Consider the following 27,885-nt stretch of genomic DNA (forward strand, 5'->3'; position numbering starts at 1 on the left):
CGAATTCTGAAGTGTTTTTAAAGTTTAGTGTATAAAAATGATTTCTAAAATGAAAACAGTATAAATAAATGTGAATAATGACTGCAGTTGAACAGCGGAATCGGTCGAAGTATGGGTTTATGTAAGTAATAGCTGCATTGAAAATATATCTTCACTTCTTTGGATCCATTGGTTTGTGGCGAACCCCGAAGCGGCCATTCACGTGAACATTTTCGCCGGGAATCTGGCCGCGGAAATGGGCCCACTCCTTCTGGTAGTACTGAAACAAAGCCACCGGATCGCAGTGCTTGGATTTTCCACGACGACGAACTAAAAATGAGAAAAAGCTGTCATAATAATAACTATCTAAATGACGTAATGGCGACTAATTACCAGCACTGCGAGGATGCGACTTGCTGCGACGACGGCGTTGGATCGGACGGTCTTCGTTACCTTCCGATTCGCAGCTGGACATTGGGAACTCGTTTCCCTGGCGAGTTTTGCTGCGACTGCGACGTTTACCGTTTGCCTTAGACGTTTCAGGAACTAATGCCTTAGTCGCCGGCGGAGGCGCAGATGCTTCCAACAGGAGTTTCTCTTTAAAAAGACGAGCTAAATCCGCAAAGCCAGCACCACCATCGGAACGCCGTTGCTGGTCGTCATCATCCTGGTCAGTCTTGGACTCCTTCTCCTTGACGGACGAACATGGACATGATGGTGCCGCATTCTCCTTATCCATCTCTCCACTTAATTTGGCACGCGAGCTGACGGTGCCACGTTTATGCAGGCCGCTGAAGTTGCCCTCCTTTGCGTTCTCCGCCAGACGTTCCTCATATTTGATGAGCTTGCGCAAGTCTAAATGGGGATGGGATCGGATCAAAGAAGTGGTCATTAGCAGGGAAATGGGGATGTTGGATCGTGGGTATGTGATTGGTGCAGTATGAATGGTTGCTGATCAAAATTGCATATTCTAAATTGGCTTCATTCTGAAAGAAGAAATTAATTCGACTGACCAGAGCCTTTTTGCCTTCGATTGATAAGTAAGTATTCATTTTGATCTATATATTCTATACACAAATGAAAATTTAAGCTTCAAAAGAGCTTTATTCCGTATTTTACTTGCTAATAGGAAAATGTTCTAAAGTGTTCTAAACTGTAACTCTTTTTGTCATAAGATAAAAGCGAATAAAAGTTCCTTTTAACATTTTTTGGAGTCCAAATTATAAAAAGTACTACCACTAAATATGAAAATTAAATGGAAATATTACCAACACAAAAATAAATATCTAAGCGAATAAAATCCATTTATCAATTCAGCAACCTTCATTATTTCATCCCTTTCGCTTTGTTCAATAAATGAAAACTGATATATGTTTAATTGAATATTTAATTTAATTTACTCTTTGTTTTAATATTTTTACAATTGCTTTTGGTTTTTTGTTTAAATTAATTTATCTCTGTAACATAGTTTACTTTTTCCTTTTCTTACTTTGCTTGAGCGTTGACTTGATAATAGTACATGGCTAATAAAATGAAAACAGTTTAATAGGTGATTTCCACAGATAAAAACAAAAACGATAAATGGAAACTTGTCTACTTAAAAGCTATATTGAAAATGAGAGATTTTGGAATAGTCCGAAATTGTTGATGAGGAGTTTTTGGGGGTCAGGGAATTTGTGCTAAACTAAGATTAAACTAAGACTTATGTACGTATTTCCGTGTGTGGTTTGTGTGTGAGTTTAAATTATGCTACATTTAGTTGATGGATGTTTTGGGATCTTCTCATTTCTTAACACGATTAAATTTGTCGGAATAGCTTTGTCCAAATGGAATCTTTCGAAGACAATGTTGGCAGTTTCCAATGAGTACAACGTTATTCATTCAAGTCTCATGTCTCATTCCGCCAAATTTAATCAGTAAATAACTTTAAAAAGATGTCCGAATTGAAATCGCTTTGTTTTTGTGGTTTTGGAGGGATTTGTGGCCTAAAAATACCTAAAAACTGAAACTTATTACTCATCGTCGCTGTACACACTAAAAGCTAAACGTGATTGGTGCTGAATGATGCGCTTCTTGATCTGGATGATGATAATGATGACACAAGGTGCTCAACGGCGGTATCGAAAGCGTCGGAATGGGGCCCTCAGCCGCCGGCAGGTGACACGCACCTCCTTCTTGAGAAACTGCGAGATGGCCAGTGATTTTACCGCAGCCGTGGCCGCTTCCGCGGCGCAACTGCTCGCCGCCTTTCCATTATTCGGTGGCGCGTACTTGGAGATGTCAAACTTGCGCTTCGGCGTCGTCTGGTGTGGACAATGATCATGGGAATCGCCCGCCTGGGTGTTGCTCAGATCCAGATCGGTATCCAGTCCATCCGAGGAAACGGTGAAGATGTCCGAATTATCCCCCAGTTTCTCACTGGGCGAAATGCAGCTGCCTAGGCTTCCGTTTAGCTGGGGCGTTCTCCTTTGCTGCTGTTGGACCTGCCTGGTACTCGGAGTAGAGGTTGCCTGAAGTCTCTGCCCATTAAGCAATGTTAGCAGAAGTTTCTTGCCCGGCGTAGCGTGCTCTTCGGGTGGCGTGGTCACAGATATGGAGGGAACCCGTGACCGTTTTTCCGACTGCTCCACTTTCTCCTTGCCCACCTCCTGCTCTTCGTACGCATCTTCAAAAACATCCTCTTCCTCCTCCTCCTCCTCTTCTTCCTCCTCTTCGACATCCGCATCGGTGGCTTCGATCTCGGCCTCATCATCCTGCTGTTGATCAACAGAATCCGCCATGGTTTCATCTTCCTCGGGCAGACTTTCCATTTCATCCGCCTCCGGTTCAGCCTGTTCATCGACGTCGGTGGCTGGCGGAGTCATCACGGTGTCTTCCCGAGAATTCTGTTTATCATCGGCTGGTGATCCATCGTCATGTCCTCTACCTGGATTGCCGCCACCTTCATCATCTTCATCTTCTTTGCTTAGCAGTTTTTCCCTCGTTGCAGATGTCGTAGTGGTTGTAGTGGTGGTGGTCTGCTCCTCCTCCGTTTCCATAGGTTCTTGCTTTATGGGATGAAGCTCAGCAAGACCCATTTTCTGGAAATTAATTCGCTCATCTGGCAGGGATCGACCCAATCCACCTGCGTTGCGCCTTCTCTGAGTTTTTGGCCAGCCCGTGCGATTGGATTTCAGGCTCTTTTTCTTTCTATAATAGGTGGCGTATAGATTAAGGTTGTTAGCCCGTCGACTGCAGCCCGGTAGGTTTCCTCTGACTAAATCCTCTTCATCATCACCACTCCCTGCGCTCCCCAAGATCAAATCGCACAGGTCAAACTCGCTGGTGAAGCAATCAGTGGGTGGTGGAGTCTGTGGCGTATTGACAAGCCTTTGCTCTCTTACTTCAGTCTCCTTCTCCACTGGCACTTGGTCTACTTCCAGATCATACTCCTTGCCAGCTAGCTCTAGATATTTATCCAACTGCCAGGCAACGAATCCTGGATTACAATACTGGCTGGCTTGATCCAGAGCTTTAAGGGCACACGGCTCCATTTCGTATTCCAGCAGACCCTTCTTGCTGGGCAATTTTCGAACTCCTCGAAAGACACCCATTCCGGGAGCTTGTTGAGGATTTGGACGCACTGTTCCAGCCACCGGAGGATTTCCTCTTCTGCTACGCTTGCCCAATAGTGCACTCGCTGAGGATTCCCTTTGACTGGTTGAGAACTGCAAACGGCGTGAGTAACTCTGACCAAGATTTTGTGCTGCAGGAGTCAAGCGGCGACTTCTAGCTGGTGATGAAGTTTCCGGTGTGGGATTTGGCGCTGGTGCTGGCGGGGAATGATCGTATTTGTTCTGCCCACGCCTCATCCTCTTGACCGTCTCGCTAATCTCTGTGGCAAAGCGAAGTTCCTCGATAGGAGTCGCAGCTTGGGAACGAGTAGTTCGCGGCGATGGAGGTGCTACGGGTTCCTGTTTCATAGGCGTTTTTAGCTTTGGAGCAACCGCAGGGGGAGGTGGCTCTTCTGCTTCGGAGTTGGTTTTACTTTGAGAGTCCTGACGCTGCCTTATAATGCAACTGACTAAAGCCAGTGTAGAAGCATGTTCTCTAGGGGATTTCCTTGGCGGCAACTCGGCAATCCGTGCCAGCTGTTTATTTCTGCAGGTAATCCCGCTCCGCTGGCTGTTGCTGCAACTGGAACTGGAGGTGCTTCTCACTCTCTCTATCAACTGCACACGATGATCTCCCAAAGAACCCGAGGCAAACTCCCTTTCTAACAGTTCTGGCGTGCTGGCCTTGCTATCACATTTGGCTATGGCAGTGGCTAGGGAATTGCCCTCCAGCTGCTGGAGTTGTTCTTGTTCCTGCTGATAACGCTGGAGAAGATGCAGCTTCTTGTTCTTGAAAGTTGTGGATGAGGAGGACTTGTCTTCCTCCTCCTTCTTAACCTCCTTCTTGGGAACAGGCTTCTGATCCTCCTGCTTCAGCTGCTGCTCCTTTTCCGGCTTTCCCTCGTTGACCTCACGGCACATAACACAACTATGTGCTGGCAATGTTCTGGCCATGGGTATGGGACCCATTTCATAGGGCAGTTTTCTATAATTAGTGCTTCCGTAGTACGTGTAGTAGTTCTCTTCTCCAGCATCCTGTCGCAAGAACACCCGATTCCAAAGCTCTCCACTAGGAAGCGATTCAAAGGTATACTGCATTTCTTGAAGCCTTTCACTTTTGCTGCAATCGAAGAACAAATCTATAGCTGGTGGTACTGCCTTCGGTTGTTTAACCTTGTTTTTCGTGGGACTCGACGGCTTCTGGCTCTTTCCACGACTTCTTCTTGAGGGCGAGGATTTGGTTTCGGTTAGCTCCAGCTCTCCGGCACTACGGTTTATAGTTAATCTGGAAAGCCGCCTAGCTGCTCTTTGTTCTCTAGTATCCGTTGATTTGCGATTTGTTGCCGTGGCTCTTCGCTGACTGGCAGCTATGTAATCCTCGTCGCTGTCAGAGGATAAACTGCTGTCCACCTCCTCGTCCAAATCATCATCCAAGAGGTTTTCCAGATCCTCCAACTCTTCCTGTACTTCAATAACTTCCTTACTTATTTTTATCTCGGGCTTTAATGATTCCCCCATCCGATCCTCCAGTTTATTGGCCATTTTCCGGCTGGTAGTCTGCCTTAGCTGCTGCTGCTGATGACTGCTCGCAGTGGCCGCTGTCACAATGGCCGTGGCTGTGCGACTGCTTTTCCTGGTGGCCACCACTTGCTCCTGCTTTATTTTGATCTTAAGCTGCGGCTGTGGCTGCGGTTGAGGCTCTTCTTCTGGCTGGATGGGGGCGCTCGGAAAGCGCTGCTGGTTGCTGTTGCTGCTGCTACTCCCGGTGGACAATTGGCGTTGGAGTAGCTCCTGTGGTGCTGTTCCTTCTCCTACTTTTCTCCGCCTTCCCACCGCCTGGGCCCGCTTACGTATGCTAGACGTGGGTAATCCTGAAGATTCCTTCGTCTCTGCTTCGCTGGTGCTGGTGTCTAGGCTGGCGGAGGATATGCTGTACCTGCCCCTCACATCTGAGGTGGTTTGCCGGTCCACATCCGTAGGTAATTCACTGCTGCTCCTCGTTGTTGTTACCGCTGTTCTAGGGAACATAAAATTCTCCGCCTCCCCATTGAGCCGTTGCAACTCCGTTTGCCGGATCTTTTGGAACTTGACAATTAGGGAGGGCGAGTCCACCTGATTGGGCGGTCTTCCTCGTCCTCGTGGGGGCGTGGCACACTCCTCCCTTGTTTCCACAACTTTATAAAGCGAAGACGGTGGCAACATGGCTCTTATCGGCGGTGATAGACCCGAATTCAGAGTTTTCCTACGGCCCGAATTCGTTGTGGGCGTTGCCGCAGCTGTAGTTGGATGCTCCTGGCGCTGCAGCTCCGAAAGACTACCGGGTAGATTTCCCAAAACCTTCTTGCCACCAGGTGAAGGCGTTTGGGGTGACGCAACTGCTGACGCTTGAAACTTCTCCGAAGAGTGTTTTCCCTTGGTTATTCTCTTTGATTTCTCGCGCAATGCTGGCGATGGCCTCTGGCGGGGACTCTGCAGCTCCTCATTACTTAAAGATTCATCCACATCCATGTCCAGTTCACTTTCTTCGGGCTCCTCCTCCAGGAACCGATTTACATTCGCCGAAGTACGAATAAGTGTATCTAGAGCCAGAAAATTCTCAGAATTCTTGGCGAACTGCTCGTGATCTTTGCTCTGCAAATGGATATTCAGGATATCGTACTCCAATTTGCAGATCTCACACACTCCACCCTGTTTCTCACTCGAATCCTTGGGCTCGCGGCAATTGGATCGCGGACTATTCGGGATTGCTGATTGTTTTTTAAGCTGCTGCAGGGCTGGATGCTGGGGTGGCTTCTCTTCACCTGCTGCTGGTTTCTCTTTTTGGGATGTGCGTGAACCCAAAGACTTGCGGGTCATGCTCTGCTCCTTTTCCTTCGTCTTCGACTTGGTTAGTAGTCGAAAGGCGCCGTCTTCGCTGCTTAAATCTATTTTGGGCCAGTCGTCTGGCTGCTTGATGAGATGGTAGTAAGGTCTATAGTTACGCTTGACGGATTCGATTTTCACATACTGCTTTTTTAGCTGAATGTGATGAGGGCTAGCTGAGCCTCCTGTTCCTCCGCCTTCCTTTTTGCCCTCGAGGTATTGCTTAAGCTCGGTCTGAATGCGCTTGATGAAGCGTTGGGCGTAATCTGTCTGCCAAACGGTATAGCTTCGCTTTAGGGATGTCGTAGGCGTGCTATTGCTGCTGTTTGCCCCAACCGTGCTTCTCCGCACGCGACTCAGTATAGCATCCGCTCTCGATTGCCTTTGATTCGGTTTCCTTGCCGAACCATCATCCTGTTGATAGTGATTCGTTGGTGTGCTGGGTGTGCTGGGTGTGCCTGGTGTTCTGGGTGTTCCACTGCTAACTTCTGGCTTATCGGTGATGAAGTGTGTGATACTGTCGCTCAGAAAGAACTCAAGATGACCGCCCAAAGCTTTGATATCAGACTCAACGCGTTTTGCTAGCTGGTGATCGCAGATGTCCAGGTAGAACTTAAAGTGGCACAGAGGGCGTTTACTCTTGATGACCTTTACTTTTGGAGGAATGCCTGCTGCTGAAGTTGCTGCTGTTGAGTGGCTAGTTGTTGTTGCGAGTCTGCTGGCGCTTTGTTTGTCCGACTGCGGTTGCATACCTTCTGGCGCAAATTAGCTGCAGTCAAAGGACCCAGAATTAGAGAAAAAAAGAGATTGAATAGAACACCATTAATTAAAATTAATCATGAAGGATTAACCTACAGTCGAACTTCAAAAACAAATTGGGAACGTTTCAACTTTAAGCAAATTAAGAGAGGATTTAAATAACTGATAAAGTGATAGATGTTTGATCTTTGGTACATTTTAATGTGAATTTTAAGCAAAATAAAAAAAAAATGATTTACAACAAACAATTTAAAAAAAGTTTGTTTTAACAAATAGTACAATTAAAAATATATATGGTATTTAAACATTAGAATTAAATGGTTTTTTTTATGCTGTTTTTGATTATTATTTCTGTACTTTGAATATATATTTTTATTTAAAACAATGAAGAAAATGATGGGCCGAAATATTTTTCCCTCCAATTCTAGTGGGTCGAGTTATACCAGTTTTAATGTTCGTCTGCTATTTAATGTAATTTTAAGTATTGGAAGTTTGACTGTAGTTAGGAAGCCGACACCAACCGCATTTAAAACTTATTTGCCACGAATAAATCAACTAAAAACAAATAAATCACTGCCTGGAAATCCTTCTCCTGATGATTCTTCTTCTTGTAGCTCCTTGTGGGCGTCGTGTGTTATGCAATTTTGCATTTGGATACACACAAATCGAATCAATAACTGCATTCGAATGCATTTCGGTATGTATAGCTTAAAAGCCCATCGACTGTTGAGTGTGAGTTAATTTATTTTAATTCCAAATTAAAATGGGACCACCGAAACACAACCCAAGCGGGTGGAAGAAGAAGAAGCAGCAGCTGTGCTGCGACAGAGGGTTGCCAGGTAGACCAGGTGTTGCCAGCGCGACGAAAAACTAGTGATGACACATCTGTTATATTTTACTTGGCCGATTTCAAACCTGTTTTTGTTTTTAATCTTATTTGGGAATGGCGCAAAAAGACCCGAAAAGACGATATGCAAGGAATTAAATAAAGTAGAAACAGTTGAGAAAACACTTAAGGGAAAACCACCTCCATATGTTTTAAAAGACTATCTTCCAGTTAATATTGATAATTTATATCACTATTTCATAACTTCTTTGTTTGTTTTGGCGAAAAGTTTTTGTTTTTTATTATTATTATAATTTCCGCATACACATCTAGATATTGTAAGCAGAAGTTATTTATATTTAATTATATATCTCTTATTTTGCTATCTTTATTTCGTTGCTCAGTTTGTTGTTCATCGCATTCATATTTTTTGTTTCGGTTTTTGTGCGTCTACCAATAAACAATGCGAATGAACTGGCAAAGGCATAATGACCGATGACCGATATTAAACTCAAATTTGTAATTAGTCCGGCAACCTTGCAATTCCCCTCCCGCGCACAGCACTCACCCACTGGAAAATAAATTATCTGCCCAACATTCAATATATACCGACGGGCGTTAATATAACCTGAAAAACGAGCACATCGGCACGCTGCGCTGGCACTTTTGCTGCCCCCCCACTTTTTATTCGCTATTACAACACGAAGCGTTGGCGCAAAGTAAAACGCCAGAGAACCAAGTGGCAACCCTCAAGCGGCAGCAGCGGCAACAACAACAAAGAAAAATAAGAAAAAGAGGACGAGCACACAAAGCGAAGGCAAAAATAACACACAAAAAAAACGCACAAAACGCAAAGAGAGTCAGAGAGAGGAGACAGGGAAAAAGGTAGACAACAAACAAACACACACACAACATTCATGCGAACAGTTGGAGTAAAAGTAATAGCACTGATAATTTAAGAAAATAGAAATTCCCTTTTTTATACTCTAGTTTTTGCTTCTAATTAAAAAAAATTTAAGATTATAATACTATTTTTTTTTATTGAATTCAATCGAAATACATAAAAAATTGCCTACTATTATGCCCGCAGCTGTATGTTATGTTAGTGGAAAAAAATTCATGTGAAGTCGCGGATGAAGCTGACAATGCGGTGGAGGCCAAAATACACAAGCACGTACACATGCATAAAAGCTGGCCCAGGGCAGCAACAACAACTATGACAACAAACAAAACACCAAAAATACTGTACAGTGGGCCCTATTAAAGCCATGTGTTTAGGATCTTTGCTTAGAGTGATATATTCCATAGTACGAACGCTTTGGAAATGTCGTTTTTCTTCGTTGCCGGTCTTTATTCGTTTATTCCTAAATTTGTAGTCCGAATGTCTTTGGTTGCTGCTGCAACCACTGTGCCATGTGTGTGTACATTTCTACGCCTTGTGTTATTCACAATATCCGAGTAATACTCGTTTTTATTTTTTCTATTTTTCCATTGCACCGTATTTCTGGCAGTGCCGCTGCTCTTTCTCTCGTCTGCCTTTTGCATGCACGTTCGTTGTTGAGGAAAAAAAAAAAATGGTGACGAATCGTTTCAAATTCAGCCGAAAAGCCGCAACTTAAAAACATTGAGCATAAAAAACAACAAACCAAAATCACACACGCACACACACTAGTACGGATTGCTTACCTTTCAGAAATTCACGGAGTTGCTCGGCTGATATATTCCTATAGCCCAAATCATTAAGATACTGCAGAATAGCCCGTGCATCCAGTGGCAAATGTGACATTTTACTTTTCGCCAAGTAGAGCAATTGTTCTTGATTTTTGTATTGTTAATTTTTTGTTTATATTCCACCCTACACATACACACACGCGCGCGCACTCTCGCACACACAGCGAAATCGCCGTTTCGTTTCTCTTGCTCGTTTGTTTCGTTGCTTCTTCTTATTCGTGTTCGTCTTCGTGCGCCGACAATCGACCAATTTTCACTGTACTTTTGCTTTGCGTTGGCCTTTTTTATTTTATACTTGCATTTACTTGCGTCAAATTAATTGGTTGCAATGGCTAAATATACACAACTGTATTATAATGATCGGAGAAGCGTCTATTGCTGTGGCCCGTCGTCCCTTCGCTAACGCCTTTGTTATTTTTACGATTTTTTGGTACTTTTCGCGATTGGGACGTCACCAAATCGATTGTGCACGCACAGTTCCAGTGTCGAATTGGCCTTTTTCTTATTTTCACATATTTTCTCGCTAGTTTTATAACAATTTTCACCAATTGAAAATAAAGTGTACACGAACTGGGCACACGCTCGTCAATCAACTTTTCGTCGAGTTATCGATAGCAATGGTGGTTAGCGATGGGCTGTATGGCTAGCGGCTTGCGTGAGTGAGTGGTGGTTGGGTTGTGTGAAGAGGGTCACGACTTTGTAAAATAAATGGATCCAAAATTATGTTGATCACCTCTTGTAATAAATTAAGCTTGTTATATGAAATTCATTTTCTGAAATGTGTTTAAAAAGTTTTAACTTATATTTGATTTTATATTCAATATATTTCCTAATATCAGAAAATTATTTAAAAATCTGTATTTTTTATATTTTAATCAAATAACGAAAGCCCTATCTTATATGCTGGAACTGTTTATTTAATATATTTGGTTATAATTAGAAGTTTTTGTTTTAATTTTAACCAAACTAATATTGCATTTTTTGTTCTGTTCTTTAAAATGTTGCGACTTCTAGCCATCGCAACCATTACAATGTATCGATACACCAATGTACCACCTCTACCACCTACGCTAGAGTAAAAGGTTTTGGTTTTTGTCTTGTTGCTTTGTGTGATTCTCGACTCTCTGCTCTGCGTCTGCGTCCCGTTCTCGTGGCCAAAAAGAAAGAAAGGCAAGCGAACGTTTTCGCTCCGTGTTCGTGCTCAATCTTAAATTCGAAAAAATCTTAAAAAATGTCTCGCAGTGCGTACCTGCTGTGTGTGCTGTTTTTAGGTGAGTGAAAGAGGAGAGAAAAATGGGGAAATCGCGACCAGAGATATAGAAATCAAATCGATCTCGTTATTGCAGGCGCCAGTTGCTTGGTTTTTAGTGCGAGTGCTGCGCGGAATTATCGAAAGGGTTACAAGACAACGGAGCCGCCCACAACGCCCACGCCTCCCCAGACGCCCAAGGAATATCTGGACAGTCGGCCCGGAATCTCCACATTTGGCATCATTGCCATTATCTTCACCGTAATCGTTCTCTGCCTGATCTTCTATTACGGCATCATTTGCTACCCCTTACTGTGCCGCGATGAGAAGAAATATAGGTTTATGGACGTGTCCTCGACGATTACTGCTGCTACATCGCGCTCCATTCAGTCCATAGAGAATTATCCCGACCAGAAGCACCACCATCAGTTGGCCTGATTTGAGGTCTAACCTTCCGATGGATCGTGGTTTAGTTTAACTTCTATATATTAACTCAAAAAAGACTTCAACGCCAGCCAGAAACGAAAATCCATAAGTATGGTTCAGATTTTAAGTCCAAAACGAAACCGAGAAGAAATATCCCCAAAATAGATATTTTATTAACTAATTTGCATAGGAAACCTGATTAATATAAGCTACAATCTTTCGTATATACTCAAAAACGTATTTCGTCCTCTTTTTACCGTATCCCATAATATTTGAAAAATATAAAATCTCAAGAAAAGTCGAATTTTAACAGAGTCAAGACATTAGGTACAAATTAGAACAGAAAAAATGTAGCTTAAACAACCAGCCCAAGCCCATTAAGTGGTGTGGTTACAATATTTACGAATTTCAGAAATACCTTAAAATCCATTTCATACCTTAATGTTACTTGTCAGTTGCACTTAAGGGCTACATAGCAATAACCAGTTAAGAAGTTCCCTGGAAAGGGAATTAATCATTCATAATTGTAAATTGGGTTTCCTACGCATCCCCGACCGTTTCTTTATCTGTTGTTCCTCTTAATCCCAGGCTCAACAAGTTTGGCCTGTCCTCCGACCCTTTTTACCTTTTCCCTCCTGCATCTTTGCTCTTTTTATTTCTTTTTATACAGGTAGTTTTAGCCGTTTACACACCGCTTTGTCTTCCTCGCCCATTTTTTTCTGTTTTTGGACAAAGCCAAAGTGTGGCAATTGAGTCACGTTGCGTTGTTCTTTCTTACGAAATCTCAAGGAATTTGGCAATCTTTTTATATACCGTCTTTTCGGAGCCCAATTTGCATACAGAATCGAATCGAATTAACAGACGTACTCTTTGCAATGCCTCGAATTTTCCCATGCATTTCAGGTTGACCCGTCCCTTCAAACACACAGGTTGTACTTAAATCGAAACCAAGTACTTAATAAATATATTATGCCAATCATAGAATAAGCGCCAATCTGCCACCACGAATACGTTTAAGCATTTTTCAATTTGTGCATTTAGACCAGAATTAAGTATCCTTCTATATATTGTGTCAAAATACGTTTTTAGACGTTACCTAATATTAAGACTATGAAATCGTTTTGGACTTTTATATGAGAAATTTTTACAAAAATAAAAGATTTCACCGTATGCAATGGTGAAAAGAAAATAAATTTTTAACTGAAATTTGTTTATTGTAAGTGTAAGTCATCCTGCGGATTTGTTTAACGATACATTAATCAGGAATATTAACTTTACCAGATGTGGGGAATATAAAAAAACAAAAATCCATAAACATTCATCGTTAAAAAATCGCCCAAAGGGGGTAAAATACAAAATGTATAATGAAATATTAAATTCAAAAATAAAAACAACTAAACTAATAAATATTAATAAATTAAATTAAAAAAGTAAAAATTGTCCTATTGTCCAGCCTATTTGCATGGCCCGAAAATTAAGTAATTAATAACTACCCGTAAAACCCATTAACACTCGCCCACATTTTACATGATTTGTTGCACAGTTTATTCATTTTATGGTACATAGTTCATATGTTCGCTGGTTTCAATTTGTTAAGATCTATGTGAGGATGGTAAAAAAAGCTAATAGATAACTATGAAATATTTATATTTAGATACGTTGGCTGACTAATGAATATCATTCAGAATGCAAGAGTTTGTTAGTTTAATAAGTAGAATTTTGAGCTTGGGCCGCACACACAGTCTTGGTCTCCCATTCCTCACAGCCTTACAGCTCATCCTTATCCAAATCGATGTCGCTTAGATCGATGTCCTCCTCAGTGGGCAGCTGTCCATCCTTACCATCCCATGCCGAAACGGACGCAATCGCAGGCTTCTTAGCTCCGCGAACCGGTGCCGTGTGTCCACGTCCGTATGAGATGTCGCGCAGGAACTCGTTGATGCCGTCCTTTGAGAAGGAACCCTTGAGCACAGAGAATTTCATCTTCTTGAAGTTGACCACAGCCATGGCGGGATAGCCGAAACCTCCCACTTCGAGGGACTCCTCCAGGGCCAACTGCTGGCCACCTTCTGCCCAGACCCATCCCCATTGTTTCTGCTTGAACTTCTCGCCCTGTGTGCGCAGTGTGTCCAAGAACTTGTTGCGGCACTTAGCATCGCAGTCCAGGATGTGCGGTAGGATGGAGACCACGCACAAAGGCTTGCCCTCGCAGGCAGTGTCAAAAGTGGACTCGTCGGTGATCTCAATGAGTTCTGGGGCTGGTACATTGGCCACATGCTTGTCGCTGGCCCACGACACAATATCAGAGGCGGTGCGTCCGCCATCGTACTCCTGGGCATCGCTGGCGCGCTTGGAACCGGCTGGGAAGAACTTAATGGTGGGATAGCCACGCACATTGTATTCGGCGGCCTTGCTCTGGTGAGCGGTAGCATCCAGGGCACCCAGCTTGACCTTGCCCTTCAGTTCCTTGGCGGCCTTTGCCCATTCGGGTGCCAGATTCTTGCAGTGACCACACCAGGGGGCAAAGAACTCCACCAGCCAGATGTCGTCAGAGTTTAGGACCAGTTTGTCAAAGTTATCCTCAGTGAGTTCGATTACCTCATCGCCGGATGAGCTGCTGGACCCACCGGAGGATCCACCGCCGCCCAGGACACTCTGCACCTTCTTCTTGACCTCCGCTAAAGCAGCCTCGGCAATGGCCTTCGCGGTCCTTTGACCACTGTAGTCCGTGGGAGACTTTTTGTTGGCACCAAAGATCTTGATGGTGGGGAAGCCACGTACACCAAACTGGCCACTCAACGTGCTATCTGCATCGGCATTTACGGAGCCCACCTTAACGACTCCTTTGAGAGCCTTGGCCAACTTTTTGTACTCAGGTACAAGGCTTTGGCAGTGACCACACCATGGTGCATAAAACTCCACAATCCAGATGGCGTCGTCTTTAAGTACCTCCCGGTCGAAATTCGAGGGCGTCAGCTCCACCACGCCATCGGTGGGCGAATAGAAAGCATTTGTCTTGGCCACGACAAACGCCAGCAACAATATGCTCGCTGCGGGGGCGTTGCAAATAGGTTTTATTAACATATTTTCGTTATTTTATTGCTAGCAAACCTACCCAGTTGCCTCATCTTTGTTGTTTCTTTGAGCCCCTTACGTGTCTATTTCTTTGGGTTTATCTGATGTAATTTTTTAATCAACGCGGCTTGTCTACTTTAACAATACTAAGTGTACAGAACAGAGCGATGCGGCTTTTATTTTGCTAAAAAGAAGAGTACACGTCACTGAAGTGCGGCGTCAGAGTTGCCAACTTTTCATTGAAAAATAACTCATTTTGACGGGATGAATACTAAAAAAAAGCTGAGATGTTTGATGAATGCAAGCCAGAAAAAGCGATATTTTAAATTTGTCTTTTTTTCCTTATCTATTTTTTGTTACCTTAAACCTTACCTAGGTAAAAATGTGAAAATAAATATATAATTCTTGTAAAAACTAACTCCACCAAATTTTGTTTTTAAAGTAAAGGTGGCTTTTAGAAAAGAAATTTCAAGTTGTCTTATACTTTATGCATATACAAAACAAAACGAAAGACCTTACTAAATAAAAATGACTAGAAGTCCCGCTGTCCCCTGCTTTGAAATTTGACTAGAAATTCATATCTAAAAAAAGCCAGATTTGACGGGAAAAAAACGAAACCAAAGTGCGGTAAACTAGCGACTAAACAAACATCGGTACTTTGTTATCGATTTGCAAGGCATCGAGCATCATGGATGTTTTTCCATCTCTAAATGTTCTCGAACTGCTAAAAATGTCTTCGCTACCTGGGGTGTATGTATCCGCTAACTATCGATTAGCAGTGTTCCTGATCTAAAAGTTACATATATTTTACGAAAATACTAAAAATTCCAAAGAGCTGCCAGATTTGTGGAAAAGAAAACCTTAAATATTTATGGGCAGCATTTTTCTGGTTTGGAGGGAATTTTCAAATTGCTAATATTCGTTTAGAAATTTTAACCTAAAATAAGGAATATGCATTTTACACAAGTATACTGAACAGTTTTACTCATCCGCTCACCATTTTGAACCTCTGCTACAAATCCGTCCAATTTCCAAGCAATAACAGTACAGAAAAACATAATGAGATTTTACAACCGTTGAAGACAATAGCTTACAATGCAATGATTTTATTTTACCTGCCTCAAATCAAATCAAGGAATTTTGTGTTCTGAGATTTCATTTCAAAAGTTTCAACCCAGCGAACATTACTCAGAAAACATTGTTAATTTTTAGCTTTAAAGAAAAACAATTAGTACCTACGAATATTTTAAAGTTTTGATAATAATACAATGAAGTATGGCATTAAAAAGCATTGAGCTTTAAATTGGGAATTAAATAATAATATAATTATTAATACTTTTTTCATTACCGGTATGCTCTTTAATTGTTTTTTTCCCCCAAATTTATTTAATTTGTGATTTCTTTTAGCTTTGGTTTAATTTACTCGCACATTGTTCTGGCTGTCCAGCACCGCCAGTCACTGCCCACCACCCCAATGACCCTGACCCCTCCTTTTTGGTCTGCGTTCGTTGCGTGCGCATATGAGATAAAATATGTGGTCAATTTTACTTAATAGCGACTTAGTAGTAGTGTTGTCAAGATTTATGTGACGTTCATATTGCCACAGAGAGACAGAGCCAAACAATTTTCGTTCTGCCATTCAAGGGTTAATTGGGGGGAGTCGTACAGTCGGGGGCTGGATTTTCCCTTATTCAGTGTGTTATTTTTATGATTATTGAATTTTAATGCATATCGAATGCACACATAAAGATTCAATGACACAAAGTCATAACTTCTTGGGGCGGTGAGAAAATTGTGGGTGAGGCTAAACCCTTTTTCCAAAAGTAATGTTTATGCCACATTTGGCTTGCACTTTTTGCTTTCAGCATAAAAAGGCGTAATATTTGTATTAACTTCAGTGGGGAAAAAGACTGCCCCCAGTAAAATGTACACTAAAAGAAACTATCTTTCATCTAATATTATATTATTAAGTTACAAATTTTAAAATTATTTAAATAGAAGAAATAAATATATTTACTTACAAATTTTGATGTTCTTAGCACATTTAAATTTGTATACCTTAAATATATGAAATTCAACATTTTGATTAAAGTTTTAAAGTTAACTTAAGGTAAATATGGAATTATAAAACTTTTTGAATAAAACGTTTTAAAACAAAAATGCACTTTTTCTTACCTATAAATGTGTTCAGTGCACGGACTTCTCCACACTGGCTTATCAAACAAACATTTTGTATGCCCAGCGGAGCGATCTTTTTATTGATATGCCACGGTGAGGGTGCGGCGTAAATATTAACCCCTTGTTGCCACTGCTCCTGCTTGCTGTTATTCCTGTTGTTGTGTCTGCACTTCTGACTTGCCCTGACGCCCTGTCAAAACACCTTTCCCGAAGGATGTGCGTCTGTCAGGAACATCTTCTAGATGTGGGACTTTTATGAGTGCGTGCACTTACAAAAAGGAGTGATTTTGCTTTTAATTTTGATATAAAATAAAACATATTTTAAATAATTTTCTATGCTTTATTGTTGCTTCTTATAATAATGGTCTTTTATTTCAATTTTTTTACATCGAAATCCTGAATTTTCAGTACTTATGATATATTCATTTTGAAAAAATCATGTTTACTAAAATATACTCTATTTAAACTTGGCAATTCACAACTCCAAAATTTGACATAGCGTCATATCCAGCAAATTTTCTTTTTTTTGCGAATTTTTAGTTAACATTTTCAAGTGTGGCCCTCAACCCTGAAATTTTTTTTTATCATCGAATGCCATTTTGCAACGTGTCATATTTACTCTGCGGATTTGTCCCATTATTCACTTGACAACACCACCAAGATCCAAGTGCCCTTCGATTTTTTTTTTAGATTCCCAAGTGCCTTGTGCGGCTTAGTTTAAAGTTGATTCGCTGCCACGCGTTTTTCATTTGCCATTTCCCCTATCATTTTTCGAGTCCCTTTGTTGTTATTTTTGCAAATTTAGCTTTATCTATTTTTCTATATCATTGAACTGTTTTTTATGGGATTTTCTTCATCATTCGGCTTTTGGTTTCGGAAGAAGGGTGGCATTGGCTGCGGAGTAGCCTTCGATTTCTGGTTGATTTGCAGGCCTTGCTGACTTCTTATCGAGTGGAACGTACGTCTGTGCATATGTGTGGAGAGTGAAATGATGATATGTGGCTTATTATTGTCAATTTTTATGAGATTTTCATGTGTGACTGCATTCGGGGTGCTGGGGGAAAATGTTGAAGTGAATGTGTTAGATAAGAATAGCGTGAAAAGTTGTTGCCGGGGTGGCAAAAAGGGAATATGAGATGAACGGTGGTGATGGGATTACGAAAATACATATTCTGAGTTAATTTGCTTAAAAATATTGCTACTGCTTAGACAAGCTTGAAAAAAATGTTATATGTGATTTAATAAAATTGGAAAAATATTGAAATTGTTACAAAATATTTTTAAATTGAAAACGTTTTTTAAACCAAAACAAATTGTATTCTTTTGTCTTATTATCTTATTATGTTATTGTTTTATCTTAAACTTCAAGAAATCGCTTTGTGGGTTTGTTATGTATATTTATATTAAATTAAAAAAAAGTTTTCTTCAAATAATAAACCTTAAGATCTTTTTTTGCTTAATACACTAATTACCAAACTCCTCCAACTATATTTTCTTATTTCATCGAGCCTTAAAAATGCATCTTTAACTACTAAAATTCCAGGCAAACAATCCTCTCTTACCAGCAAATAAACTTTCCAACAGAACGTGATCAAACATAATCAAAGAATAAGGTACACTAGTCCTCTTCCAAAACACAATTCCCCCCAGAGGAAAAACTATCAAGCGTGTCACACGAAAAAGGGGAGAGTGAAAGACCTTATAATTTTCTTACGAAATAAACTGCAAATAAAGTGAATTTTATGCAAAATATGTTTAATAAACAATATCAAGTTGGGCCAAGGGGATAACAAAACAGACAAAAACTGTGGAAAGGCAGGAAAAGGATAAGGACATCGACGACAGTGTGAAGATTTTTAATTGCCTTAGGAAAATGTGTGTGGGCCTTGAGATGCCAAGCCAAGATAATAAGATTGTAAACTATGAAACGATGGGCAGAGGGTTGAAGAAGAATTATCCCCAGCTTGGGCCTAACCCCATGTGTGTGTGTTCGCCTTCCTTCTGGCTGGTTAGTGTCCATAAGGATGTGGATGTCCTTTCTGCTTGGTTTTGCCTTTTTAATGTCATTTCAGCTACTTTACAACGAGATATTTCAGTGGGGTTCGCCTGTGTCTCAGGGAGTTTCACAAAATGCCAACTCATTACAATTTAGCCTGACTCTTGACTCTGCGGTAACTTTCATTCCCCAGTACACTACAATCTGGCTACGTAATTAATGGTTTGTATACACACAAGTGTATCTTTTTGGCTGTATACATCCCAGGTCTTCCTTAAAACCTCATCGATCTCAAGACGAGTTTTTCGACTTTTTTATGCTGACGCTAACTCGAAAATAATTTGATATTTTCAATTAAAGTTTTCAATGGCTTTGAAAATGTTTTCTCTTTTTCCACTGGCAGGGGGAAACAATAATTGCATTGTAATTGACTTTTGATAGTGTTCCCCTTCTTGTCCTTGTCTTCATTTATTCTTCAAAGAAGGGGAGATATTCATATAGTTAAGGACTGGGCGTTGAATGGGAGGTAAAATGTTTTGCGGTTAGGGGGTTGCTTTTCCATGAATTTGACTTTCAGTCTCTCTGGGGTAAGGTCATGCCCTTCGACAAAGCTAATTCTTAATTGAAACCGAAGCTAGAGCTAAAGACAAATGATACCAAGGAAAGGACATTTTTTTTATTGATAAACTATTTTTTAAGATTTAAGCGAATCATAAATAAATAATTGATCTTGAGATCCGCTTGCTCTTGATAACATTTAAAAGTAAATTAATTTTAAAATTGATATTAGTAATTAGTATTATGCTTATAACTTAAACTAAAGGTAATCCCTTAAAGAGACTCAAGTTTTGACTTAATTTTGTTATGAAATGTGCATTAAGAAAGGATTTCCAAATTTCAAGAAAGTAAATCCATATTTGGAAGTCCATATTTTAGGAATGTGTCATTAATTACATTTAATTATTAAATATTAACTGTTAATGTAAGCGGTATCGTTTTACGAATTCTTTTCAAGTTTCCCCTATTCCAAAATTCTTTAATCATTGATTCTTGCTGTCCTTTTGTGAGCTTACCATTGAAATATTTTGCCATTATTAATTAATTTTTATTTCTATCTTTCAATATTGAGTTTCCAACGCCCCACCATTCTCTCATTATAAAAAAGCGCAATGCGGATGATTTTAATTTACACCCGAACACAAAAAAAGCTCTACAGCTTCCTCGTCCACTTTCCACAAAGCTAAAAATAATTTGCTGCAAACAAAACAGCGCAAAAGGAAAACTTGATTATTTTATAAAAATATTTTGTTACGTTAAAGAAAATTTTACCATTTTCCTCTGTTGCTCTTTTTACTGCTCTACCACGCCCCTCTGATTTCTTTTCCGTTGGCGCTTTGTCGATATTAAACGAAAATAAAATATAAACAACAAAAAAATGCGACAAAAAATTGCAAGTTTTTCTTTTCTTTGTCGCTGTGGGTTGCTGGGGGTAGGGTCGGAATACCTGTGTAGCAGAGGTGGGCGTGGCAAGGGGGGTGGAAATTGTTATTGAATGCCATGCTCGGGCAACTCGACAATTTTTTCCCATTGCATACTTTTAAGCGCAAAATCAGCTTAGGGGCTCATTATCCCAGCGTTCGTTCATTCATTTAATTTTTAATTAATTTTCCCAACGCCCGCAAAAAATCGAAAAAAAAGAAAAACAAATTAATATAAGAAGGAATATGCATATATATGTATATAAAATGTGGAAGGATTCCGTTGGGCTGCCATCAACACTCGCTAGCTTTTGGCTATTTGTGGGCTTCTTCGGGACCCAAGTTTCGAAAAAAAGAAATGTGTATGGCACAAAGGGATGAGTGGGTTGTACTTTCGGGTGGTAGTGGGGGAGGGGCTTCTTTCGCAGGCTGCCTTCTTTACTATTTAATTATTTTCGCTGCTCTTTTGAGCCTGGCCTTTTGCTTACAACTTGTAAAATACTTGTATAATAAATATTATATAAACAGTGGAAACCGAGAAATTACTGATACATGAATTCTGGTTACTCTAATACATGCACAGATGTGAATATTAAATCGTGTTATAGTATCAGAGTTGAAAAGCTTATATTTTTTATTTGTTATCTTATAATAAGCAGTTAAACTACTTTAGTTTATTTATTTGTTTTTAATATTAATTTATTTGGCTGATCTTTAAGTTGTTTAAATTCACTACTTAATTTATATAACATGTTCGTTTTTTTTATTTTATAACAAATGCTTTAAGTGCTTTTTATTTGATAAAAGACAGATTTTGAATTTACCTTTAAATTAATCTAGATAGACAATACTTCATAACTTTTTCAAGAACGGAATCTATAATTTACATGCTTTTCAGTAATGGTTATTTTCTAATAGAAAGGGTATTTGAAAATAGCGAACAGCGAAGAGAAAAAAACGAAACAGGGAAGCGTTAATTGATTTTGTTTTATTCTTTTGCACTCTCTAAGCTAGCCACACGATGCTGGGGAAAATGGGAAAGGATGTTTTCGGCGAAAGGAAATGAAAAACGAAAGAAAAACACAGTGAAACAGTAGCAACCCTTTGCCGAAGTTTTTCCCATTCCTGCCCCGCTTCTTTTATGCTTAATTAAATATTCATCAAACACACAATGGAAAACTTTTAAATACTCATCAAGTTTGCGGGCATCGTCGTCTTGGGAGACAAGAAAATCGACCCTTGCATTTTCGGGGGAAACTGAGAAGATGAAGCCAAGGATGAGCTCATATGTTTGTCTGGGTCTGCCCGCTCTAATCAATAACAACAAATCGCCGTTTACTTTGTATTTTAAATCCGCATTGCCCGTTCTCTTCACATAGTTTATACACAATAAAAAATTACTGAGTTTATTATAAAGATTAAAGATATTTAGTTGTTTTAATTTCATACATAATCATCCCAGGATCTCAGAAAAGTTTCTTATTGTTATTTTTATATTTTCTTTGTTACATATATAGATAGTTGGCTAGATTAATTAAAATATGCTATTTTAATGTTTTTCGAATGTTTAAAATCGGTAATATAATCGGTAATGATATAATAATTAAATATGTCAAATAGGTAGTCTATCATAATTTTTTCGAAAAATAAATGAAATTAAACAAGCGTGTACTCAAAATTTTTTGTTATTTCAGTTAAGTTTCTCAATGACCCATCACGAGTTCAAATTTTATATTCACGACTAAGATTTAAGACACTTTAAGAAAGATCAAAAAGCTTTTTTTGGGACAACGAAATTTGATAACGTGTTCCAATGAAACCAACGTATTGAAACACTGATAGTCTTGGTGCTTGGGAGATTTAAAAGTATAAAAGAAGGCAGCTCGATTATTCGCTGGTCAATCTGCTCAAAAAGTCATGGGACGATTCTGGGCATTCGGAGCTTATCTTCTGGGCTGCGTTCTATTGGGCGAAACCTGCAATTTTAATTGTGTTTCTTTTCTAGAGTGCTCACAACTTGCACCAGGTAATTTTAAATACCGCGCAAATAATTGCCCTTTCGGTAAAGTTTGTTGCGGAGTGCTCCGTGAGGTAAGTCAAAAAATGCCGTTTGTGCAAAATATTTAAAGTTAATTATTTTATTATTATTTACAGAATGTTTATGCGACATCACCGAAATCAGTAAGTTTGCTCGGGTTTTATGGAAGCCAGCAGACTCACACAAAAACCTTAGCTGTCTTTTCCAATCAAGAAGAAGATCCTACTAATACAAAGTGGATCGCACCGATTACCAGATTCGATATTGATAATAACCGACCCCAAAATCCTGCTAGAGATGGTGTTCAAGACTTACCCCATCAAGACCTTCCCCATCAAGACTTACCCCATCAAGACTTACCCGATAATGAACAGTGCGGAATGGGAAATGGAAATCGACGGAGGGTCTCTACGAACCAAGCATCGCCTGGTGAGTTTCCCTGGGTCGTGGCTGTGTTCGACCATGGAAAATATTTGTCGGGCGGCTCTCTGATTAGCCCAAGAGTTGTGCTTACTGGAGCTCACCGCATAAAGTATCTGGTCAATCCAGAAATTGTGGTCAGGGCTGCGGAATGGGACATGAACTCCAACAGAGAAGAGTTCCCCCTTGAAGAGCGCGCAGTGGAGAAGTTTGTGTATCATGAAAGATTCAATTATCAAAACGGTGCCAACAACGTGGCTCTTCTCTTTCTGAGATCAAGCTTCCAGTTAAACAACCAAATCCGAACCATATGCTTGCCTAGATACCAAAGCTCGTTTGTAAACCAACGTTGCATTGTTGCCGGCTGGGGCAAGACGAACATCTCGGATCCAAATCTGTCCGCCGTTCTGAAAAAAGTTGAGTTACCTATTGTGGACGGTAGCAAATGTGAGCAACAGTTGAAGCCGACCAAACTAGGCTATGGATTTCAGCTTCCCCAGAGTCTGATTTGTGCTGGAGGTGAGCTTAACCAGGACGCCTGCATCGGTGATGGCGGATCTGCCATGTTTTGCCCCGTAGAAGGCCAAAATTCGAACAAATACGTGCAGGCTGGCATCGTGGCCTGGGGCATGGGATGCGGCCTGGAAAACGTCCCAGCAACGTACACTAATGTGGCATTGTTCTTAGACTGGATTGAAGAGAAACTGCTAGAATTTAACTATAGATAGTCTGGCAATGGACTCGGAAAATTGGGAAAATTCAACAATAAAAGATTAATTCACTGAAGCATATTTTTTCCCGTTTTTTTTTGTATTATTGCATTGTAAGTCACTCCAAGTCAAAAAAAAAAGTATAATATGTTCATTTGTTTTAAAAAATAAAAATATAATTTTGTAATACAGTAAAAAAAAATATATATATTCTAATATACTTTTTTTTCTCTGTGCATGTGTGGTTATCTAGAGCTCTCCAAGTATTCCCCTTTGGGACATTAAAAACTCATTTCCCCACCCGCGAAGAATCGAATCCCACTCATAACCCATTCCTCTCTAAGAGATTTTCTTGCTTTGTTTGTTATTTCGATATTTCAACATATGCAAAAGTTTTTGTTGTTCTACTGCCAACCCCCATACTACATCTGAAAATAACCAGAACCGACTTCTACGGTCTTCTGTTCAGTTAGATAAACTTTAAATAGTTTTCAAGTGTGTGCGAATGATTTTCCGGGATGGAGTCGGGGGCTAAGGGATGTTCAGCGAGTGATGGGTGGGCTTATAAGTGTTCGTGAATCCATTAGAAATCACATAAAAATCTATAAGATTCTGTTTACTTTACCTTTTTGGTTTTTCATTCCTTCTATTGTTTATTCTCAAAGGGGTGGTTGAGGTTTTTGAAAGTTCGCATGAGCTGACTTAATTGGCTTAGGACTACTAAGGAACAAGGTCAGTAAAACATAAAAATGTTAGATGAACGTCTTTGTTTTATAAAGAAATATTAATTTTTCTGTTTTTTTTTCTTTATGACATTTAACACATATTTGGATTTGCTTAATATATTATTGCCCTAAAAAATATGTGTTTTTTCTTTCTGTGTCTTTAACGCGAAATATTAATATATTTAATTTATTGCTGAGCTAGGCATTATTTTTTCGGGGAATAAAAAACAATAAAAAAACGAGTACCTAATTTATTTATTAATTTCTGGAAAAACCCAACATTGCGACCGAACTTGATTCCAAACATACATTTCATTAATGTTCTTAAATTGATAAGGCAAGAAAACCGAATTCTATATTGTTCCACAGAAAACACATTTTAATATGTGGGGATTGATAACAACTTGACATGTTAAATATTTAACAATCTGCTTAAAACTTAATTGCTATGAATGATTCTGTGGTTAAATCAAAAGATAAGCCAAACTTTTAAAGTAAAAATAAAGTTGGTACTGTTGATTTTATGCTTCTTTCACATCATTATATTTAAAAGTCTATAAATCAATGGATTATTAATATAAGTATATGTAAATTAATTTAAATTATAAATCAAATCTATTAAACTTATTTCCAGCATTAAGGACTTAGTGACTAGCAGATATCAAAAGGTAAAACCTAATCTATTGACCTTTTTTTTATGTTTTGCCAGCTTTATGTTAATCTATTATTCCAAAGAAATGTATCCATGAAAATCAATCCTTCTTGCTCTCTTAACTCCAAAAATAATTGATTTATGTCCTATAAATGCATTAAAATAGTCTTTGCTTATGATTCCAAATCCTCTGCTCTGCTCGTTTTGTTTCGTTTCGGTTTGGTTCGTCCGATTTAATTGATTTCCGTGGCTCTGTGACGGCTCGAGCCAATCGACAGCTCTCGGTAATTGCAAGCCGAATAACCCCTTTTTGCCGTTTGCTATATTGCCAAAAAGAGTCTGCGACAAATGCAATTAACCAGCCGTAACGCCCACACACATTAAGCCAGAAACAGAAACCGGGCGAGGGCTTTTGATGTCACTTCTGGCAAATGAATTTATATGGATGTGATGTGCCGAGTGTTGGAGAATGCAGAATGTGAACGTGAGGTGGAGTCAAATATAAGTATTCATATCCCAGGGACATCAAACGACCGTTCTGCTCGTATGTGAAATATTTGAAATATCATGAGCTACGCTTTCTGGGCCTGGCAGCAATTACACAAATGTAATTTGCAGCTAAATGGAATGTTTTTAATAAATTTATATTCCCCGCCATATGATGAATAAGGGTAAAATCTTTCCTCACGCAAAACCAAATAAATTTCTATTTCTATTTACAGTTCGAAAAATCATTATTGGTATGGTTATCTTAAAATAGAGAAATTTCTATTGCACTATTTTAAAATCTTCCTTAGGGTAGGTCATTGAACTAACTTTAGTTTTCTTAATGTTTTTTTGAGTTGAATGTACCCCCAAAATATTATATATATGCACTTTCGGGCTTACCGAAATTTAAGATCGTTTTTTGGGCATTCTCATTCAATTGTTGTGCCTTATCTTCATTGTTCAATTGGAGGCTGGTACACTGGTCATGAAAATTATGCTAATTTCGTGTGGAATTTACTTCCAGGGGTGTGCTCAAGTTCACTTGTGATTTGCATGTCTATGCCTGGTTACGTACTTCAAGTCATAATTATTCTATGAAGGAAGCATTAGCTAAGCTCTATTGACCTAGAACTTGAGCTTTCCATGCCCGATTTCGGAAGATACGAATGAGCACAAGGTTTGTTTGCGTTTTTATTGTTGCGTGGATTATCTTAAACTTGTATTTATGAAATGGAAAATGTAAAGATTCTTATTTTGAAATAAATATATAATTTATAGGTTTCAACTACCATTTTTGTATTAATTCTTTTTGTTAGCATATTTTGCTTAGCATACCACATTAAATAAAATTTTTTAATTTACTAACTGAACGTATAATAATTTTAACCGATTATTCATTGACTTTCGGTTAGAATTTGGCTGAAAAATATTTTTATCGGTAGTAAATTTTTTTTTTGATATAAAACATATTTAAATAAACCATATAAACATTGTCAGCTTCGGTCAAAAATTATGTGGACCAGTGTATTCCCTAGCTGTCAGTCGCTCGCTCTTTTTTTGTCGCCTTTCCCCTCACGGAACCAATAAAGTTACGAAGCTTTAAAAATAAATAATACTCGGTACGTAATTAGCTCGACGTCATAAGCTGGCGAGTGGGATTTTAGGAGAGAGAAAAAATTAGAATCTGTGACTGATGACATCACAACCGAGCCCTATATAAAGCTGGAATCGGCGCCAATCGTCGATCAGTTGTCGAAATGAATCAGGCCTCTCTATATCAGCACGCCAACCAGGTGCAACGGCACGATGCCAAACTGATTCTGGACGAGTTTGCCTCGACTTTGCAGTGGCGGTCCGATGGAGAGGATGCCCTCTTGGATGTGGGTTCAGGATCCGGAAATGTGCTCATGGATTTCGTAAGGCCCCTACTTCCGAAGCGAGGGCAACTGGTGGGCACCGACATCTCCAGTCAGATGGTGGGCTATGCCAGTAAATATTACCAGGGTGAGGAACGCACCAGATTCCAAGTTCTAGACATAGGATGCGAGAGGCTACCGGAGGAGCTGAAAGCCAGATTCGACCATGTCACCTCGTTCTACTGCCTGCACTGGGTGCAAAACCTGAAAGGAGCCCTCGGCAATATTTACAATCTTCTAAAACCTGAGGGCGGTGACTGTCTTCTGGCCTTCCTGGCCTCAAATCCAGTTTACGAAGTCTACAAAATTCTCAAAGGAAACGATAAATGGTCGACTTTTATGCAGGATGTGGAGCAATTTATATCACCACTTCACTACAGTGTAAACCCAGGCGAGGAATTCAGTCAGTTGCTCAACGAAGTGGGTTTCGAACAACACAATGTGGAAATACGGAATGAAGTATTCGTTTACGAAGGTGTCAGGACTCTAAAGGGTGAGAAAAAAAATATTCACAATTTTTAGCCGCCAAGCTTATTGTTATATTTTAATTTTTAGATAACGTGAAAGCCATTTGTCCTTTTTTGGAGCGCATGCCTTCCACATTGCATGAAGAATTCCTTGACGATTTCGTAGACATTGTAATATCCATGAATTTGCAGCAAGGCGAAAAGAATGAGGACCAAAAGTTTTTATCTCCTTATAAACTGGTGGTTGCCTATGCTCGCAAGACCCCCGAATTTGTAAACAAGGTTTTCCTAGATCCGCCACATCACAACTTGTTTAAGGGAATTAACTAGTCTTCTAGTTAGCTTGTAAGGAATCGAAGATAATTACTTTTTCAGAGTCTATTAATGCCAAATAATGTACTTAACCTAAATTTAGAAGAAATCAAAGTTCCTAGAATTGGTCACACATATACTTATTAATAAATAGCATACATTAAAATTTAATTAAATTTAGTAGTTTTTAAATTCCACAACATATTTATTTATTCTATTCTATTTCGTATACACTGGTTAGAAACGTATTAAACCCAAATTGATTTTCAATCATTGGAGTTTTTAGTTATCATAAATAAAAAAATGTTTCAAAATTTTAAAATGCATTTAATTCAAATAGGAACTTTTTTAAATCTAATATTTTTCACATAAATTAAAATATTTGAATATTAAATCATGCAATTCAATATGCGTTTATATTTTATTTTTATATTTTTATCAGTGTATAAATGCTTTGTGAATTATTTGTTTAACATTGTAGTTTATAACTTGCATTTATAAATTA

At 39.4% G+C, this 27,885-nt stretch overlaps 6 protein-coding genes across 7 annotated transcripts; 3 read left to right on the forward strand and 3 right to left on the reverse strand.

Moving 5' to 3' along the window:
- Positions 1–151: 151 nt before the first annotated feature.
- LOC108150413 lies at positions 152–718 on the reverse strand. The gene is made up of 2 exons (XM_017278571.1): positions 373–718; positions 152–309 (listed from the first exon to the last, which is right to left on the reverse strand). Exons 1-2 carry the CDS (start codon positions 716–718, stop codon positions 152–154), a joined length of 504 nt encoding a protein of 167 aa, XP_017134060.1.
- Positions 636–9,793, reverse strand: LOC108150502 (protein chiffon). Of its 2 annotated transcripts, none has more exons than XM_017278714.2 (3): positions 9,706–9,793; positions 2,148–7,203; positions 636–834 (listed from the first exon to the last, which is right to left on the reverse strand). In XM_017278714.2, the coding sequence occupies exons 2-3, from the start codon at positions 7,182–7,184 to the stop codon at positions 727–729; spliced, it is 5,145 nt and encodes a 1,714-aa protein (XP_017134203.1). In that variant the 5' UTR covers positions 7,185–7,203; positions 9,706–9,793; the 3' UTR covers positions 636–726. The 2 variants fall into 2 exon arrangements, with proteins under 2 accessions (XP_017134203.1, XP_017134204.1); XM_017278715.2 differs by lacking the exon at positions 9,706–9,793 and adding an exon at positions 7,715–7,999.
- Positions 9,794–10,810: 1,017 nt separating this feature from the next.
- LOC108150503 lies at positions 10,811–12,618 on the forward strand. Its single transcript, XM_017278716.2, has 2 exons — positions 10,811–11,021; positions 11,097–12,618. The coding sequence occupies exons 1-2, from the start codon at positions 10,982–10,984 to the stop codon at positions 11,435–11,437; spliced, it is 381 nt and encodes a 126-aa protein (XP_017134205.1). The 5' UTR covers positions 10,811–10,981; the 3' UTR covers positions 11,438–12,618.
- Positions 12,619–12,946: 328 nt separating this feature from the next.
- Positions 12,947–14,710, reverse strand: LOC108150532 (protein disulfide-isomerase A6 homolog). Its single transcript, XM_017278762.2, has 2 exons — positions 14,541–14,710; positions 12,947–14,475 (listed from the first exon to the last, which is right to left on the reverse strand). Exons 1-2 carry the CDS (start codon positions 14,551–14,553, stop codon positions 13,193–13,195), a joined length of 1,296 nt encoding a protein of 431 aa, XP_017134251.1. The 5' UTR covers positions 14,554–14,710; the 3' UTR covers positions 12,947–13,192.
- Positions 14,711–22,062: 7,352 nt separating this feature from the next.
- LOC108150412 (phenoloxidase-activating factor 2-like) lies at positions 22,063–23,399 on the forward strand. The gene is made up of 2 exons (XM_017278570.2): positions 22,063–22,243; positions 22,307–23,399. The coding sequence occupies exons 1-2, from the start codon at positions 22,070–22,072 to the stop codon at positions 23,336–23,338; spliced, it is 1,206 nt and encodes a 401-aa protein (XP_017134059.2). The 5' UTR covers positions 22,063–22,069; the 3' UTR covers positions 23,339–23,399.
- A 3,043-nt stretch (positions 23,400–26,442) lies between these two features.
- Positions 26,443–27,551, forward strand: LOC108150422 (juvenile hormone acid O-methyltransferase). Its single transcript, XM_017278579.1, has 2 exons — positions 26,443–27,094; positions 27,157–27,551. The coding sequence occupies exons 1-2, from the start codon at positions 26,443–26,445 to the stop codon at positions 27,396–27,398; spliced, it is 894 nt and encodes a 297-aa protein (XP_017134068.1). The 3' UTR covers positions 27,399–27,551.
- The last annotated feature ends 334 nt before the right edge of the window (positions 27,552–27,885 follow it).

The sequence above is a fragment of the Drosophila elegans genome, unplaced genomic scaffold (assembly GCF_018152505.1).
Source record: "Drosophila elegans isolate 14027-0461.03 unplaced genomic scaffold, ASM1815250v1 contig_814, whole genome shotgun sequence".
NCBI lineage: Eukaryota > Metazoa > Arthropoda > Insecta > Diptera > Drosophilidae > Drosophila > Drosophila elegans.